The sequence below is a fragment of the Mus pahari genome, chromosome 16 (genome assembly GCF_900095145.1).
Source record: "Mus pahari chromosome 16, PAHARI_EIJ_v1.1, whole genome shotgun sequence".
NCBI classification, from domain to species: domain Eukaryota; kingdom Metazoa; phylum Chordata; class Mammalia; order Rodentia; family Muridae; genus Mus; species Mus pahari.
The window spans coordinates 51688757-51707832 of record NC_034605.1 but is presented as its reverse complement, the minus strand read 5'-3'; the positions used below and the strand labels follow the sequence as shown (position 1 = coordinate 51707832).

At 50.3% G+C, this 19076-nt stretch overlaps 1 protein-coding gene across 1 annotated transcript in view; it reads left to right on the top strand.

Moving 5' to 3' along the window:
* The window catches only part of Phf2 (PHD finger protein 2), a 66034-nt gene that overhangs the window by 31118 nt on the left and 15840 nt on the right, over window positions 1-19076 (top strand). Inside the window, exons 2-8 of the mRNA XM_029547370.1 lie at window positions 4429-4514; window positions 7714-7828; window positions 10800-10960; window positions 13585-13726; window positions 16456-16642; window positions 17811-17973; window positions 18881-19076. Coding sequence (XP_029403230.1) covers window positions 4429-4514; window positions 7714-7828; window positions 10800-10960; window positions 13585-13726; window positions 16456-16642; window positions 17811-17973; window positions 18881-19076 — 1050 coding nt within the window. The remainder of the gene's footprint in view (window positions 1-4428; window positions 4515-7713; window positions 7829-10799; window positions 10961-13584; window positions 13727-16455; window positions 16643-17810; window positions 17974-18880) is intronic.

The following is a 19076-nucleotide window of genomic DNA, read 5'->3' as shown; positions in this document are numbered from 1 at the left end:
CACACACACACACACACACACACACACACACACACACACACACACCCTCTGTTGCATGTTCTCTTCTTATTCCCAGCAAGCTCTGTGGTTTCAAGCCCCCTCCTCTTTCTCCTTATTTCTTGAACACTAAATTTAATTGGGATCTCTGGACAAGCATGAGTGAGGGGAAGGGACGACTTATCAAAGGTACAGTACTGAAGAGAATGGCACTGCCTTCCCTAAGTAGTAACCATCAGCTGCCAGTGAGTCCCTTGGGAAGGGGTGGGGCTTCATGAGCCCCGCCCCATCCAGGATGGCCTGTTGTTGCCTGACCCAGTCTTAGATGCACAAAGGTTTTTAATTTTGATAAAGCCCAGTTTATCATTTGTAGCTGCTGCCGCTTCTTTCTTTGGTGTTTTATCTGGTCACCCACTGCCAAATCCAAAGGCATGAGGATTTCGTTCATGTTTTCTTCTAATACCTTTATCATTTTAGATCTTAGAGTTGGCTTATCAGTTTGTTTTCAGTAAGTTTTTCCGTAGGGTGTCAGGTGGGCATTAGGAATAGAGAGAGGCAGACTAGAGAACTCTTGGCTAGTTAGTGTATACATGGTAAGGTTCAGGTCCTGAGAAAGATCCCACACAAGACAGTAAAGCAGAGAGCACAGAATAAGACACCCAATGTCCTGCCCTGGCATTTACATGCATGTATATACATGCATGCATTTACAAACTCTTGTGCATACAGTATATCACACAAACACCCCCCCCCCACCCCACACACAGAGGGTAGTCTTTCCTGATTGAATGATCTTGTCTTTCTGGGTCTAATTCTATCCTGCTGGTCTGTTTCTAGCTACCTAGGTGCCAGTGGCACCCTGTTTGGGTTACTATGGCTTTGTTGTAGGTTTTGAAGTTCTGAGGTATATGTCCTCTTAGCTTCATTTTTGTTTTTGAATGTTTGGTTATTTGGGGGTTCTTCACGATTCCACATGAGTGTAAAGTCAGCTTTTACCTTGTTTCAGCAGTGGACAAATCTTGCCTGAATTTGAGGTACGTTTCCCTCAGACAGCTAATCCTTCCTGATGTGAGTGTCATCCCTTTCTTGATTTTCTTTTCTGATTATCTGTTGCCAGTGTCTACCACACAGCTGTGCTGCTGTGGGAATCTCGAGTCCCACAACCTCCCCTCTTGTTTATTAGGGCTAGCATGTTTTATATACATGGTGTCCATGTGACTTTCTGTACATTTAAGCTTGTCATCTGCAAATAAAGATCTTGTCACCTCTTTCTACTTGAAGGCTTTTAATTTAGTCTTGCTGTCTAATTGCTCTGACTAGTCCCCCTAACACTGTTGAGTAGAAGTCAGCGGTGGGCAGCCTGGCTTTCAGGCCTTCTGGGGAAAGGTTTTGGCTTTTCATCATTCTGTGTAACATTAGCTCTGAGTTTTTCCTGTTAGGCTTCTATTTTGTTAAGGAAGGTATCTTCTATTTTTACTCGGTAGAGTTAAAGAATTTTTTTTTTTTCTTTCTGAAGAGTCAGGAGTTTTGACACACATCTTTAATTACAGTACTCTGGAGGCGGACACAAGTAGCTCTCCAGGCCAGCCTGGTCTATGGAGTGAGTTCTAGGACAGCCAAGGCTACAGAGAAACCCTGTCTCCCTTCCCCACAAATAAAAAATAAACAAAATTATGACTAGGTGTTGGATTTTTGCCAAGTGCTCTTTCTGTATGGGTTGAGGTGATCACGTGGAGCTTCCTTGCGTTTATATAAGTAAGATCATCTTAGGAAGGCTGGGGGCTGGGGCAGGACTGGGAAAGAGAGGGGCAGAAATGTGAGGGAGAGAGGACCTCCTTGCTGTGCTTCTTGTCCTTTGCCCTCAGAAGTGGGTGACAGTCACATGATCCCTGCTTTCCCGTAACCTCCAGGGGGCCCAGGGCACGCCCTTCCTTGTAGTGAGATGGGACACTGCAGGAACTGAAGCACTGGTTTATTTCATGTGCTGAGCCATCTGCTCGTTCCTGTGACAAATCCCACTTGATCGTGGAATGCAGCCCCCTTGGTATGCTGCTGGACTTTGTGATATACTTTGCTGAGGATTTTTTTTATATGCTATTAATAAGAGTTGTGGCTCTTTTGTTTTCTTGTATGCTTTTGTCTGGCTTTGAAATCAAGATATTATTGCTCTCATAAAAGGGATAAGAAGTAGAATCCTTGTCTAGCATGGTTAAGGCCCTAAATTCATCCCTAACACCAAAAGCCGGTGGTGTGGGCCAAGAGGGTGACTTTCTTGTCTGTCTGTTTCAGAGGAGGATTGGTGTCGTTTTTGATAGAATTCACTAGTGCTTTTCTAGACTTTTCCTTTTTGTTATTTTATTCAGTGTGTGTGTGTGTGTGTGTGCGTGTGTATGTATGTATGTATGTATCTATGTATGTGTGTATGTATGTGTGAGTGTGTGCGCGCTCATGCCCAGGTATGCATCATGTGGAGGGCAGAGGACCACTACCCGGCGTCTGTTCTCTTCTATCCTTCGGGTTCAGGGAATTGATCTCACGCTCGCTATCAAGCCTGGTGGTGAGTGCCTTTACCCACTGAGCCATCTTGCTGGTCTGAGGGAAGAATGACAGACACAATTTCTTACAGATCTGTTCATTTTCTGTTTTGTCACGTGTGTGCTTATGTGTGGCTGGGTGGCGGGAATCAGTCCCTGGGCTTTGGATGTGGTCAACAGTCACTCTCCTGCTGAGTCACAGCTTACTCAGCTGTTTTGGAACTATTCTTTGTAGTTTAGGTGTTCCTAGGAATTTTGTCCATTTTGCCTACACTACCTAATTTGTTGGTCTGTAAATATTCACAGTGTTCCCTCGCAGTTTTTGTCCTTTCCTTGGGGCCAGTGGCAGCGTCTTTACGTCCATGTGTGGTTTCAGTAATCTTCAGGTCCTCTTTCTTCACCTTGGTGAGTCTAGGAAAGGGCTGGTAAACTTTTGGCTTGGTTGATTGTCTCTGGTGTCACTGGTTAGCTTAGTGCCAGCCCATCAGGTGACGTTTGGGGGGGGGGATACAGGAAATCAAGAAAAGGCCCTCCCTTTTCTTGCCCAAGGTTTACAGAGGTCAGCCTTGTGCATCATTTTCTAGGAGCTGTGATTGTTTTTTGAGACAGGGTCTCTACTTGGGATCTGAAGTTCACTGATTAGGCTAAACTGTCCAGCCAGTGAACCCCCTGGAAGTGCCTGCCTTTACCTCTCCAGAGCTGCGGCAGTAGGCACGCGCCATCGCATCCTGCTTTTCTTGTATCTGTTCTGGGAATCTGAACTCAGGCCTTGGTGCCCTTTACTGACTACACCAGCTCCTCAGCTCCCCTTACTAATTTTTAATAGGTATGAAGTTTATCATACAGTACATCATGAGGCCATACATTTTTAAAAAGACAAAAGAACCCATTTTAAAAGTCATGCTAAATACAGCCGGAAGCAGTTTGGGAACTTCTGACGCTTTGTAGCATTTGCTCTATGTGGAAGTCATCTGCACAGTGCTCACCGGTGGCTTCTAGACAGCCGCTTCCCTTCATCCGTTCCGGGTGGAGCCTCTGGGGCTGCCCTCAGGACATGCCACTTGGTATGCCAGGCAGCCATAAGCTCTGTCTGTGCTCCTGTGCTCACCACGAAGGATGCATCGGTGTGTCTCCCAGGGACTTCGCCATCAGCGACGGGAGACACCTGCTCCCATGCTCTGCCCTTTCTGCTGCCTTTTCACCAAGTCCTCCTGCTGGTCTCTCTTTGTCACCTGTAACCAAGACTGGAGAGGGTCAGAGTAGAGTCTGACACTCTTTTCATTTGCTGGTGTGGTCGTTAGACGCCTTTTGGTATTGTGGGTCGTATCCTTGGGTTCTGTCCTCACTTCCTAAATGGCTTTTGACTGTGAACGTCAGTGCCAGTCGTCGTCTCCCAAGCGAAGTTTCTGAGCAGGTTTTCGGGGCCCTAGAAGCGCTCTCAGGAGGGACACACTGGTCACTACCCCTCAACCTTGCCCTGATCTCCTAAAGCTGAGCAGGGCAAGTGGTTGTAGAACAGCTCAGGGTCCTCCAGGCTTCAAGGTATATTCTGTCTTCCATCTACCACTAGAGAAGGCTGTGTCGCTGCCTCCTAGACCGGCCCAGGGTGATGATGGGAGTGGCCCTCACCGAGGCAGGCTTGCTGGATGGGTAGCACAGTCACTGGATCCTTGTGGTGATCACTTGCAATTGTGTGTGACTCCCACTGCAGATTCATGTTTGAGGAGGGCAGCTCTGCAGCCCTGTCTCCCCTCCCATCCCAAGGACCACTATCCTCTACAGTTCCACTGGCCCTGGTTCCCAGCAGTGAGCAAGAGCGACTCCTGAGCTTATGGGTGGAAGGTGCTGAGGGAGACTGAACACGAGATTGATAACGGTCTGTCTCCTCCCGTTCCAGCTGTGTTGGGGTGGAAGAGGAAGAGGCACCAGACATTGACATTTACCACTGCCCGAACTGCGAGAAAACCCATGGCAAGTCCACGCGTAAGTACCTTAGCCCACGGGGAACATCAGGGTCACAGCCCATGGCTCTGGTGCTGGGGGCCCCTCCAGCTCAGCTGACTGCCTTTTGGTTTACTCTTGCCCTTAGAGGCAGTCATGCAGACACCACCATCTCCAAGGCCTTGCCAGGACCACGCTTGGCACCTATGGGCAGGCTAGCCTATGTCAGGTGTGGGCTTGGGGCTCAGAGGATAAAGGGGTGTCCAGGCCCTGGGCTCAGCCAAGCCCTATTGTCCATCCTCCGGGAGCTTGGTGTATCCCACCTAACACCCTACAGGAAGTCTTTGAGGACCAATGCTTCTCCGTCCAACCTTGTTCTCTGGGCCCTGCTACGCAGCAGGTGCCAGGGGATACCCAAGGTGCAGGACCTGCGCATACTGTGCAGTTTCATCTAAGTGGGCTTTGAGCTCCAAGGCTGAGCCCAAGTTACAAGTGGAAAGCAGAGATGTAGCCAGTGGGAGGAACACAGGGACTGGACCTGTGTATGTGTTCATGTGTGTGTGTGTGCTCGTGTGTGTGTGTGTGTGTGTGTCCCATCCCCATCCTCAGGGCTCCTGCCTATGCTGGTGTGAGAAACACTCACATACACTGCAGGGTCACTGTTCACATCCGATGCCTGAGGCTAGAGGGTTGAGCTGGAGGATTTGGATGGGTCACAGGGGACTGTGACCTGCTCCCATCTAGTCACTATGTCACTCTCCTTTCAGGAGAATCTCATCCCAGTGCTCAGTGCAAGCTGAGACACCATGTCCCCTGGCTCTGTGGACTAAGTCCTGTGATCAGAGAGAGCTGAAGATGAAATAGATGCAGACAGTGGGGTGAGGCTGTGAGGTAGAAATGCAGGCAATGGGAGAGACACAGGCACCAGGGGACTCCAGTACCAGAGTTGTCCAGTTAACAAGGGGACATTGGCAGTGGGGGCGCCCACACTCCTGTTCAGCGGGCCAAGGCTTATCCAAGATTCTGGGGACATTGGGGCCTGGCGTGGCTCCTGGTGAGGCTGGTACTACGTGGGGTGGGCTCCCCCGGCTCCTGGGCTCTGCTGTCTCTTGGCTCTTCTGGGGCCTGGCCCGTGCATTGCTAGAATGGTGAGACAGCTCTGGTGTCTGGTCAGGCCCTAGCACATCCTTAGCCTTTGGCTGTGCTGCCAGATCACCATCCAGAGCTCTGAAGCACCTTCCAGATCTCCCAGACCCAGAGCAGGTGAGCTCAGAGGCGGCTGAGCTAAGTTACTGACGATGCAGGCAGGACGGAGCTCTCGCTCTTCCTGGCACCTGGCTAAGCTCGGGCTCTTCTTTATCCTTATGTCAGAAATAAGACAAACATGGAGAGCTTCTACCAGGACTTGGAGCAGGGTTGGACCACCAGCAGGCATGTTCTTAAGAAGGATGGGGGTAAAGCGGTGTGTCCTCAGGGCCCCTGATGAGGGTGATCTGGATGATGCTAGGGTCACAGTGCCCTGGATGGTTCATACCACAGGGGCACCTGGGAGTCATTTCTAAGGAGACTCCAGATTCTCAGAGAAGAAGGTAGAAACTGGCTGGAGCCTCTCCTGGCAGTCACAAATGTTTTAAGGGGTCCTGGCTTGGGGGCTCTTACCTGAATCTGCCCAGAGTAGACTAACAAAGGCGTGGTGTGGGTTTGAGCAGGTTACGTTAGTGGCCAACAGTTTGATTTGGGGATAGGGGTGGGGTTGTTGGGCATCTTCAAAAGCAACATTTGACTGTGTCAACAACCTATCCACTGGGGAAGGGATATGCACTGCATCACCAAACCCTGCCCCTGGGCCTGGTAGGGGGAGGGGTTTGAACAGAGGCTGCACAGTCAGTCTGGAGTCCAGGAGTCAGCTCCCGGGGAATGATTATGCATAGGGCACCTGTGTTCTTACCTGTGTGCCACCGTAAATGTTTGTCTTCTGGTTTTGCCTTTGTAACCAATGCCACAGGCTGTGTGGCTTAAATAGCAGGATATTCAGCAGGATATGCCATTCTGAGGATAGAGAAGTCCAAAATCAAGTGCAAACTAGAGTCTATGGCATCTTCCTGTAGGGTGGAAGGGTGAGGAAGCCTCCCGTGGTTTCTGTCCCCATGGAGTTTCCTGACTCTCCTCTACGGATCTGGGGCACAGACTTCAGTCAGAGCATGCTTATGTTTGTGTGGACGTGTCCATGTGTCTGTGTGTCCGCGTGTGTGTGTATTTGCATTTGTGTTCACAGCAGGCTGTGTAAACACTGGGGTATAGACTCTCACTGCTGTTTTTGAGAGACCTGGACTCCTTCAGCCACCATGGTCCAAAGTTCCAGCCCTTTGCCTACGAGCGTAAGTTCTCAGATTCGAGCTGAGGCAGCACTGTAATTAATGGCTTCCTGTGACTCTGGCTCTACTCAAACTTCCAGTCCCCCAACCCCGGTGACAAGATATATTTCCACGGTCCTGGAGAGCTCCAGCCCTCTTGAGGTTGAAAGCCCACCTCTCCCTTTCTGTCCCTTTCACCCTGGCTTGAGGCAGGCTCTCCCACGTGCTTTCTCTTCGTTAAGCATCATTGGTGTGGGTTCTAAGGCTCAACCCCAAACCTTGCACAGTCTCCTCTGTATGTTCTTTGGGGTGATTTTGGCCTGGGGGTCTTGGTCAAGGTCTTGAGCCAGGTACAGGAGTGCCGGGCTCCTGGACGGTGTCTTTCTGGTAGTGACCAGAGACATGCCATCGCTCTGTGGTTACAGCACAGAAGCTCATATGTGCCAAGTGTACTCACCTTGCTGATGGGACACACGCCCCATCCCTGGCTCAGGCCATCACTGTCATGTTCACTGTGGGGTCAGGGTGAGAACCCAGGTAGGTGTCCCCAGCACTGAGGGCTACATGACAACCTCAGTACCATGGACCGCTTGGCATTCCTACACCGTGGGTCGGCTCACCATTACGGGTCAGTTCATGGGCACGGTGACTGGGAGGTGGGGAAAGAGTGTATGGACGGGGAAGGTAACAGTTCTTCATAAGGTAGCCAAGAAGCCTGTGTCCTCCCACTGTGGGACAGTGAGCCCCTGGGCTGTGCTGGTGAACATCCTAGCTTCCTTTCTATGCCCTGGGATGCCCGGCCGCCATGTTCTCTTATAGGTGGAAGGGCTTCCAAAGTTGGGTGGGAGCTGTACTTGGAACACGCTCATCTTCCGTCTCCTCCACAGTCAAGAAAAAGCGGACCTGGCACAAACATGGCCCTGGGCCAACACCTGACGTGAAACCAGTGCAGAATGGCAGTCAGCTGTTCATCAAGGAGCTGCGGAGCCGAACCTTCCCCAGGTTGGTGACCTTTCCCAGGTGGGCAGACCTTCCAAGGTGGGCGGGGTCCAGGAGCTGCTGCCCAAGGCATGGGCCCATCCGCTGAAGCCCTGCATCGTCCTTGCCATCACTGCACCCGGGACTACTCAGTCCCCATGTCTTTCACTGGGGACTTCCTCTTCCAGGAGAGCAAAGAGCAGGAACCTGCTGTGGAGGCAGGAACTCCAGGCCTTCCACGGACAGGTCACTTCTCCCCTCTCTCAGTACCTCTTGAGGACTATTCTTCTCCGGGTGGAAAGTATCTCTTTCCATCCTGGTGTCTGGCCGCCTGCCTCATGCTCTCGCTGCCTGGTAGAGGCCCTTACCTTTCCTCTACTTCCTGCATCCTTGTTCTGTCTGAGGTCTGGCAAAGAAGTGGGCAGACAAGGGTCCCAGTTTAGGGAAGCTGTTCTGAGTCACCTCCAGTTAAGAGGTTGGTTCTGTTTGTCTGACCGAAAAAAATCTCTTTCTTTCTTACGTTGGAAGGACAGCATCACTGGGCAGAGGGTTCTCGGTTGGTGGGTTTCTGTTGATGTTTATTGTGAACCCTCACAGGGGCAGCTGAGCTTAGGTTTTGTCCTTGCGCCTCTGAGCAGAGAGCCTCTCGTTCAGCTCCCCCGACCTCCCTGAGATGCAGCCACCATAACGCCCCCGTGTAAAGTTCACCAGCTTTTGATACGTTCACAGATGTGTGCCTCTTCATTAGTCAAGTTCAGAGCCTTTAACCCCACCCCTCAAGAAATCCTGCCAACTTCTTCCCAAATCCCTGCAAAATCACGGGCACCTTTTCCTGCTGGACCCACTTTCTCGTGGGTAAATCTGCTCCCCCTGGCTTGTTCCTAGGAATAGCATCACCCAGTATAGGGGTGGCTTCTTTTACTTGGGTTATTTTCTAGGCCCACTGTGTTTGTCAGGACTTGGTTCTCTTTTTGGCCGACTGGAATCCCATTGTCTGGCCGGACTGCTTGCTGTGCGTCCCTCTGATGTGTGACGGCTGATGGCCGTTTGGGCGCTTTCCTGTTTCTGTTTTTGTTTTTATATTTTTATTTTTTAGCTACTATGAATAATTGTGGTCTAAATATTTATATACATGTTTTTGTGTGGTCATATGTTTTCATTTCTCAGTGTGGAGCCACTGGGTCAGATGGAAAATCCGTGTTTAATTGTCTGAGAACTGGCAGACTGCTTTGCAAGGCGGCTGCATCACGTGACACTCCCGCCAGCCGTGGCAGAGCAGGGGTTCTCTCAGTCTGTGGCCTTCCTTACTGTGGTGCTTCTGAATCTGGCTGTCTTGTAGATGTGAAGTGGTCCCATGTTGTGACTTGCATGTCTCTCTCATGACTGAAGACGCTGAGCAACTTTTTGTTGACATGTGAGCTTCTCTATTCTCTTCCTAGAGAAATCTATTGAGATCTTTTACCTCATACACTGCATGTGTGTATGTATATGTGTGCACCTACATTTGGAGGCCAGAGAATTACCTTAGGTGTTACAACGCATGGTCCTCCTCCTCCTCCTACCCCTCCTTCTCCTCTTCTTCCTCCTCTTCTTCTTTCTGAGACAGAGTTTCCTCAGCCCTTTGCCTCACACTTTAAATATTTTAAAATTATATTTACATATCTATTTGTGTATACGTGCATTTGTGAGTGTGAACAGACCTGCCGGCAGGCACTTTTATCTGCTGAGTCTCTCACTGAGTCTGCCTCACACTTAAAAATAATTCTTTTAGATTTATTTTATGTGTACGAGTATTTTGCCTGTATGTATATATGTATGTATGTATGTATATGTGTGTATAATAAAAATTATGTTTGTGTCTGTACTCATAAATACAGGCGCTTGTGTTGTACAGAAAAGCCATTGCCTCCCCTGGAGCTGGAATTGTAAGCAGCTGTCAGCTGTTGAACCCTCTCCAGCCCCTCTTTACGTATGCTGGAGGCGTGATCTTTATGCAAGATTGGCAGGTATTTCCTGCCCCATGCATCTGTCTTTTGACTTTTTCGATGGCAGTTTTTGAAGCAGAAAGTCCTTTTGATGTCCTGGTTTTATCTAACCTTTCATTTGTTTCTTGTGCTCTTGTTGCAATCCAAATCCAAGGTCGTGAAGATTCATCTTCCTGGTTTCTCCTAAAAGTTTTGTAGTGTTAGCTGTTAAGTTTAGACTTTGATACATTTTGAGTTAATTTTTGAATATGGAATGGAGTAAATAACTTCATTATGTGTGCGTGTGTGTGTGTGTGTGTGTGTGTGTGACTTTCTATTTGTTCCAATATCACCTGTTGAAAAGACTACCTTTTGCTTCCTTGGCCTTGGCACCTCTATTGAGATCAATTGTTTGTCAGTGTCCACATTTATGTCTGGACAGAATTATAGGTGCCAGTCTGTGTTTGTCCTTGTGCCAGGACTACACTTGACTCCTGTATTAAACTCTGAAGTCAAGATCTGTAAGTCTTGAATTGTAAGCTCTTCATTTTCAAGACTGTGATATTCTGGCTCCTTCATGTAGTCCACGGTGGATTTTAAGACCAGCTTGTGAGTTTCTAAAGGAAAGTTACTTGGGATTCCACAAGATGTGGTAGAAGGATTTGTTTTTGCTCTCTTTTCCATGTGGGCAGTAGAGGGCGGGGAGAGGTGCATGAGAGAGCGAGAGATCCATGAGGATCATGTCTCGCTTCCTGCCTCTGCTGCAGTACAAAGGGTGGCCAGTATGCAAGAACACAGCAGAGCTTTTCTGTCCCTCATCACTATGGTCCCTGACCTTCATGCCCCCATTACAGTTATCAGTGGACCTGTGTGCCTTGCTCCCAGTGGTGGATTACTGGACTCAGCACCACAGACCTGCCTATAGCTGTCTCAGGGATAATTGTTAGGGTGCAGCTGAAGGCCAGCTTCTAGGGGCCCGGGGGGCATGTGGTCAGGGACACTGAGGCCTCCAACCCTCCCTCTCTCCATAGTGCTGAAGACGTGGTGTCCCGTGTACCAGGTAGCCAACTCACTGTGGGCTACATGGAGGAACATGGCTTCACTGAGCCCATCCTTGTCCCCAAGAAAGACGGCCTGGGCTTGGCTGTCCCTGCCCCGACATTCTACGTGAGTGACGTGGAGAACTATGTGGGTGAGTACTGCCCTTTGTGTCCCTTGTTCAAGCTTGGAGTAGGGGGTATTGGGGTAAAGAGCTGTGCTGAGTGTTTGATCCCTGGGTTTATCCTTGATCTGGTGAAAGCAGGTGGGGTTCAAGGCTCTTAGAAAACCTCTTATAACCAAACCTGGGGCCACAGCCATCCTCCTGTGGCTGTTCCAGCACGAATGGCCACACACTCCATTTTAAATGAGCGCTGGACATCTGAGCTCAGAATATGTAAATTCTGTGCTTTACCCAAGGCTCCATCTCCCTGACTTTCACGAAGGTTTGTTGTGGTGGGGCTGGGGTAGGGGAGTAGTGGGGGGGCTCATTAAGTAGTTCTAGCTGGTCTGGAACTCTAGGTAGACCAAGCTGCCCTTGAACTCACAGAGCTCTGTCTGCCCCTGCCAACACCCCCAGCACTCGGAACATTTCAAACACAGACATTGAAGGAAACAGACAGACAGACAGACAGACAGCCTGTGCACTAGCTGTTGGCTGCATACCCACCAGCTTTATGTTGATTTTTCTCTTTCCTGAACCTCTTCCCCTTTCAGTGTCTTAAGACTTTTCTATAACTTTTCCCTGTGAACTTCACTGCTAGCTGAACCTGGTTTGATCCGTCCCTGGACCACATTGGTGACAATTCCCTGTCCAAGTCACAGGGTGTCTTCTGACATTGCCACATGATGTTGTCATCTACAAATATGGTGGCTCCCTAAGACACATGTGGTTATGGGCTGCAGGTTAGATACACTCATACTTTGACTTAACTCTCCCCAGTCCTTCAGAAGACCCCTGTTTAGAGTTGTGGAGAAGGTGGAGAAGGATTGCCAGGTAAGCCCGATGACCCGAGCTTATATTCCCAGAACCCACATAAAAAGCTAATGTGTTAGTGTGCATTGTAATCCAGGCACCCCTGCTGGGAAATGGAAGCCAGGGACAAGAGGATCCCCCAGAAGCCCACAGGCCAGTTGGTCTGGAGTGTGTAGCAGCAATGAACAAAGAAACCTTGAAAATCAAGCAGACCAGAAGGTGTGGACCAACTCCTGAAAGTTGTCTTCTGACCTCCACACATGCATTTACACATGAATGCCTGCACACATTTGTACACACACACACACACACACACACACACACACACACACACACCTACCTATTTACATGATAAAGGTCCTGGGTTTTAACTCCAGATTTTTTTTTTTTTTTGGTAGTTCTTTGAAATAGGGTTTCTCTGTAGCCATGGCTGTTGTCCTGGCTCTTGCTCTGTAGACCAGGCTGACCTCAGACTCACAGAGATCCTCCTGCCTCTGCCTCCTGAGTGCTGGGATTAAAGGTGTGCACCAGCACCACCTAACAAAAAACTCTTTACATGTGGTCGTTTGACTCAGAGTTTGAACAGGATGCTTTGTATGTCCCTTACATCTCCTTCTGTGTGTGCCATTCTGTCCGAGTGGGGCCTGCAGAATTTCTCAGATCCAGGCTGTGATTGGTTGTCAGTGCCCCAGCTGTGGCATCCAGGGGCTCACTGTGACCTGGGTGTTTCCTTGAGAGCTCCAGCTTGAAGACCTGCTTGTGTTCTCTCAAGGATTTGTGGCCCTCCCTTCCCAGCGGGTGTGCCTCCATCTTTGAGGACACCTATACACCTGTAATGATGCCACCTTGGTCAGTGGGGCCTGGTGTCCAGGATTCTTGTCCACAGATGTTCTAACAGCTTCCACCGTGTGTCTGAGCAGCCACTGTAGACCCTGACAAAGGGCACCTGTCTGCTCTGTGTTAGTGCCTCCTCTCTTGGCTGTGAACCTTCTGTAAAGACTTTTCTATCCTTAGTTATTTGACGAGCCTCAACGTTTCCCAATCAGATACAGAAAGGGCAAGATAAATATTTCCCGAGTAGTTGCCAATTGATCAGTGAGAACAGCACGTTGGTGCTTATATTAGTTTTCCTATATTAGCGTTCTACTGCTATAATAAAATATTCGAGACAAATAATTTATAAAGGGGGGAAGGGTATTTGAATTCATGATTCTAGAGCTACCAGTCCATAGTCATTGTCTCCAAAGTTTGGGGTCACTGGTAAGATGTGTGTGTGATGGAGCAAACTATTCATAAGTCAGGAAGCAAAAGGAAGGCCAGGGTTCTACAATCCCCTCCAGAGACCTCCCTGTGACCTAGCATCCTCTGACTAGACACCACATACTAAAGATTCCACTCTTCCAAATAGCAGCACAGGCTGGGACCAAGCCTTTATATTCACAGCAAACAAGTGGCCTTGAAATGCAGGGCTCTTGGCTTTTAATTTTAATATTTTTCTGGAATTACTTATGCCAAGATGTCCATCATTAACTGAAGCTCAAGTTGGCTAGGCATCTGTGTATTTCTTTGCTGATGTGGCCTTTCTAGCTGAGGTGAGATTCACCACTTCACAATGTTACGGGGTCCAGAAAAGCAGCATCCATTACTCTGAATCCACAGTAATTATAGGTAGGAGAGATAGGCTCAGCAGTGTGCACAGCCATGTGCAAAGGCAGCTGAGGACAGGTAAGTGTTCACCCACCATGTCCTCCAGGGAGGTCATAGCACTTTCCTGGCATGTTCATGTCCTGCTTCCTCCCCAGGGCCAGAGAGGAGCGTGGATGTGACAGACGTCACCAAGCAGAAAGACTGCAAAATGAAGCTAAAAGAATTCGTGGACTATTACTATAGCACGAACCGCAAGCGTGTTCTCAACGTGACCAACCTCGAGTTCTCAGACACCAGGTGACAGGCTACTCTGGGTTGGTTGGCAGGTTCGGCTCAAAGCCAATGTCATCAGCCTGGAGTTTACAGGATGGTGTTGGGCCCTCCTGATGTGAGGGCTGCAAGCACTGACTCAGGTCCTGCCCTGGGGTCGGGGCTGTGAGCCTGGTGTGGGGACTGGGAAGCGGTGCTTGAGGTTTTGCTCTGGGTGGTGGCTGCAAAGCCTGGCTTGCGGCCCTACACTGCATGGCCTGCTGCTGTCCTGTGAGCTGCCCACAAGTCACCATGCAGGTTTGGTTCTCCTTTTTCTTAAAGCACATTGAACAGCTCAGATGAAATAGGAGCCAAAAGAAAACACCCACTCGCAGAGTAAGCCACTGGGGCAGCATGGAAGAGTCCCTTCCATATGTGTGTGATCCTCGTGCGCACTAATGACATGCTGGGATGACACACTGACATTTACACACAAACCTGTGACACACAAACACACAACACATTAACACACACTCATGACACACAGAGCATGTGCGCACCCACTCACACTCAGTGCACTCTTGGATGCCTGTCTTAGGGTTTGCACACACCCACTCACACTCAGTGTACTCATGGATGCCTGTGTGTCTTAGGGTTTGCACACACCCACTCACACTCAGTATACTCATGGATGCCTGTCTTAGGGTTCACACCCACCCACTCACACTCAGTACACTCATGGATGTCTGTGGACAAACTAAGACACAGCATAATGACACACTCTCAGAACACACTGAGCCAGCCCACAGATAGAACCATATCATGACACACTCATAGAACAAGATGTAGACATGCTGAGGATAGACACACTTAGGGACTTTCACACTCAGGAACACTCTGAGGACACAGCACCGGCATGGCCAGGACACCTGCAGCATATTCATTGTGTGAACACCCAGCCCCCTTTGACAGTCTATGACCATGGAAACTCTCAGCACATGTGACACTCACTAACATCACACACAGCACTTCCATCACACGCTCCCCACCACATGTACACTCTTGCATGCACATGCGTACTCACCTACTGAACTGAGGTGGACTGAGGACTGAACTGAGGTGGCTGCTCTGCCCCTCCCCTAAGCCTGTCACTTGCCTCAACCTATGAGGCCACACCCAGATGTCCCAGCAGGTCCCAGGTGTTATTGTTGGCATGGTTCTGTGGGACGGTGTGTCTGTGGGTCATTTATGCACAAGCTCTATCCTATCTTCAGGCTGGGCCAACAGGACTAGGCTGTGGTTCTTGGTGGAGTTTTCATGGCAATGGAGAGTTCACCTCCACTGGTTGGGAGAGACAGCAAGCCGGGAGGTCACACACAAGGAGATCGGGGAGCACAGACAGGGAAAGGAGCCTGGAGTCTGATACCTTTATGGATCTTAGGCTTCATCCAACTGCATTAAAACCTGCGAGGGGGTTTAATTGATTTGTTTGTACGAGGAAGGCATGGGTTCCCTGGCGGTGACTGAGAGGAGTCTCTAAGACAGGTGTGCATCGTGCACACCAGATGTGGGAGTCAGGAAAGTTGCACGTGTAAGGTGCACGTTCCACAGAGAAACAGTCTCCAAATGCAGAACTTGTATGTGTCGTATTGAGGGTATGGAAGGAGTTTAGGAGTTTAGGTTGGGTCGGGGTGCCAGAGCCCCACCTATGGGTATGGGAAAAGCCAGCTCCTATGTAAAATGGATGGGTACAGAGGGTCAGGTTATACGGAGCTACCCCAGACAGCCCGGTCAGGTGAATGAGGTAGAGACTCTCAGGGCCACAGAGGTTCAGCTAAGTGTAGAGGCATGAGAGGCCTCTGTTTGGCCTGAGGCAGCGAGAATGGTCACACCTGCTTCTCTGTTGCAGCATAGGGGCTGCAGACGGTTCACTAAGCCCCAGGTGTATTACTATCTACTGCTGTGATAAAACACCATGACCAAGAGAAAGCTGGAGAGGAGAGGGTTTATTTCATTTTATAGTTCATCATGCTGTGAAGTCAGGGAGGGAACCTGGAGGTAGGGACTGTAACAAAAGCCATGGGGAAATGCTGCTTACTGGCTGGCTCCCCGTGGCTTGACCTATTTCCCAGGACCATCTGCCCAGGGGTGGCACCACCACCCACAGTGGCCTGGGCCTTCCCATATTGGTTATTAGTCAAGAAAATGCCCTCCAGGCCTGTCTATAGGCCAGTCTGATACAGAAGTTTTCCCAGTCAGAGTTCTCTTCTCAAATGACTCTGGCTTATGTCAACTTGGAAAAAAGCCAGCCAGCACACCAGGTCACTTATGCTTTTTCCACCTTCCCTGAAAGGGATGCAGCTGATTTGACAGCAACTAAATGTGATGGGGAGTCTCTGGGCTGTCTGCATTTTGCCCTGGAGAGAGGTGGCCTTTCTTCAAATAGCACACAAGTGAGAAGCATTTCTTCTGAGGTCTTGTGGCGCCAACCCCAGGGGGCCACTTTAAGGCTCTCTGAGATTTTTTTATCTCACCCCTCTTTCTTGGGGGTAGAGCCAATCCCCTGTGGCCTTTGCAGCCCCACTCTGTGGCTGGGCTCACCCCACCCTCTGCAGCCTTTCCTTTACTCCCCTAGGAAGTGAGATGCCTGCTCAGGGCCTGCAGATTTATGAGGTGGAATGTGGAAGGAGCCTCAAACTATTCCTACCTTATAGTGCATTAAAAATGGGAGCCCCAGGGCCCCGTCCTCCTGACTGCTCTTCCTTTTATGGCCCTAGAATGTCCAGCTTTGTGGAGCCACCTGACATTGTGAAGAAACTGTCGTGGGTAGAAAACTACTGGCCCGATGATGCGCTGCTGGCCAAGCCCAAGGTGACCAAGTACTGCCTGATTTGTGTGAAGGACAGCTACACCGACTTCCACATTGACTCTGGAGGTGCCTCAGCGTGGTACCATGTCCTCAAGGTGAGCCACGCCCCCTAGACACACCCTTGTCCTCAGGGCAACAGTCCCTCTGAACCCTGTCTGTGGCCAGCAAATCACCCACTTCCTGGGTTGGGAGCCACTGGGATGGCCAGTTGTAGGACAGGAAGCCAAGGAGATGTACATGTATAAAGAGCACTTGGGACCAGTGACATACATGTGTTTAATGTCCTTAGAGCTAATTAACTATTAGAGGCCACTGGGTCACCTAGTGCCCAGAGTGGAGTGCAGAGGTGCTGGGAAGGCTTCCCAGAAACCACTCCGGAGTCAGCAGGCAAGATGGTGGCTACCTGAGCCAGCAGGGAGGAGGGCTGGGGGCTCACCACTGAGGCAAAGGGGGCGCTAAGAGAACAGGATGTGTATAACAACAGAAATCCTGGCTCTGCCAGCTGCAAACTACACTTCTCCAGACCAGCTCTGGCTTGAGCTGGGGCGGTGGCCTCACATACCTGCTCCGGTCCTGTGAGGCTTTGAGTAAGCCATCATCACGTCTGCCCTGGAACATGAGAATAAGGCTCTTTCTGCTCGGTGCAGTCTGGCCCGGGCTTCACATAACCACCCGGGAAATGATGACTTTCCTTTTATCCAGCCTGGAAGCCCAGACGCTCTGGAGAGCAGAGATGCTAAGGACTTGTTGGGTGGCAGTCTGCTTTTTTTTTTTATCACCCCCTGAGCCCATGTGGAATTTGTAGCATCATGGACTAATAATGTGTGTACTGCTCCTGGTCAGGCTCACACACCTAGAACCTTCCAGAACACAAGGTAGTATTGCAGGTGGCAGTGGTGAGTCTGACAGGGTGACTTTCAAGTCAGGACCCATCACTGGGCCCAGCAGGTTGTGATGGGCTCCACTCCAGGCCCATTGTCTCCAGCACCAGTGGGCTCTGCTACCTACCTCTGTGCCCCAGCTCCTAGTGGGCTGTATCCCCTGGCCAAGAGCCCCTAGCACCAGTAGACTCTACTCCACTCCCTAATGTCACCCGAGCCTTATGGACTTCTGTTCTAGTGTTCCTAGTACCTTATGGCTTCTCCCCCACCTACCACCCCCAGAAACCTGGTGGGCTCTGCGCTTGCCCCAGAGTCCTCAGCACCAGTGGGCTCTGTCCCACATCCCTGGTGTTTTGGCTCTGACAGTGAGTTCTTTTGGCAGGGGGAGAAGATCTTCTATCTTATCCGGCCAGCCTCAGCCAACATCTCCCTATATGAGCGCTGGCGGTCAGCCTCCAACCACAGCGAGATGTTCTTCGCTGACCAGGTGGACAGGTGCTATAAGTGCACTGTCAAGCAGGGCCAGACCCTCTTCATCCCCTCAGGTGAGTGTGCTGCACGGGTACAGGGCCGCACATTCCTCACGCCACATTCCCCTGACAGGGCGTCTTGCTGTCCCTAGCCGGGCCTGCCCTGGTCAGCACCAGGTTAGCTCAGGGCTGTGTGGCCGGCTGACTTTGGCACTGGAGACCTGGCTTAGTCAGTAGCTCCAGAGGAAAAGGGATCGTCAGAAGTCTTCCTAAGGAATGCTTCAACTAGTGCAATGTAAAGTCCTAAGCAGCTGAGGCCACCAGCCTCTCCCGGGAAGAAGAATCGCAGAGCTGAGCAGTTCACTCTAAAAGACTTCTTCCCTCTAATGTAACTTGACCACATTTTTGAGATTGAAGTGTGAGCCCCATCGTACCATCCAGTAGCTGATCCACATGCTGGTTTCCTAGTGATTATGTATGTACTTTTTCACTTAAAATCAGGATCCAAGTGAGGCTGCAGAACATGATTGAGCTCACCCTCTGGCTCTAGGGTCTCTCCTTCCTTGAAGGTGTCCTTAATTACTCTGGGAGGGAGGCATTATGGCTTTTCTGGAGTTCAGCCCCCCCTCCACCCCCCTGGGATAACCTAGAAACAGATCTCTGCCTCTGGGGAGAATGACAGTCCCAGTCCTGTCTCTTCTGACCTGTGTGGACAGGCCTGAGACTTTGACTCCCTCTCCTGATGGCAGTGCTGCCCTGGGGTGTGAGCAATGCCCCCTTGGCGCCTAGGCCTCAGTTTCTATCTGTCTGGTACTCGAGTGTTCAACAGCCTATGTGACCTCAGACAGAGTCCCTCCTCCACCTCTCTCAGAGGTTCCTACCTGGCCTGAGCTGATAGAGTTGGAGTTGATAAGGGGAGTGGGGGAGGGGTGAGGGAGTGGGGGAGGTAGAAGCTAGTCAGAGCCTTACTTGTCTCTCCTAGGCTGGATCTATGCCACGCTCACCCCTGTGGACTGCCTGGCCTTCGCTGGACATTTCCTCCACAGCCTCAGTGTGGAGATGCAGATGAGGGCATATGAGGTGGAAAGGAGGTTAAAACTCGGCAGCCTGACTCAGTTTCCCAACTTTGAAACTGCCTGCTGGTACATGGGGAAGCACCTATTGGAAGCGTTCAAAGG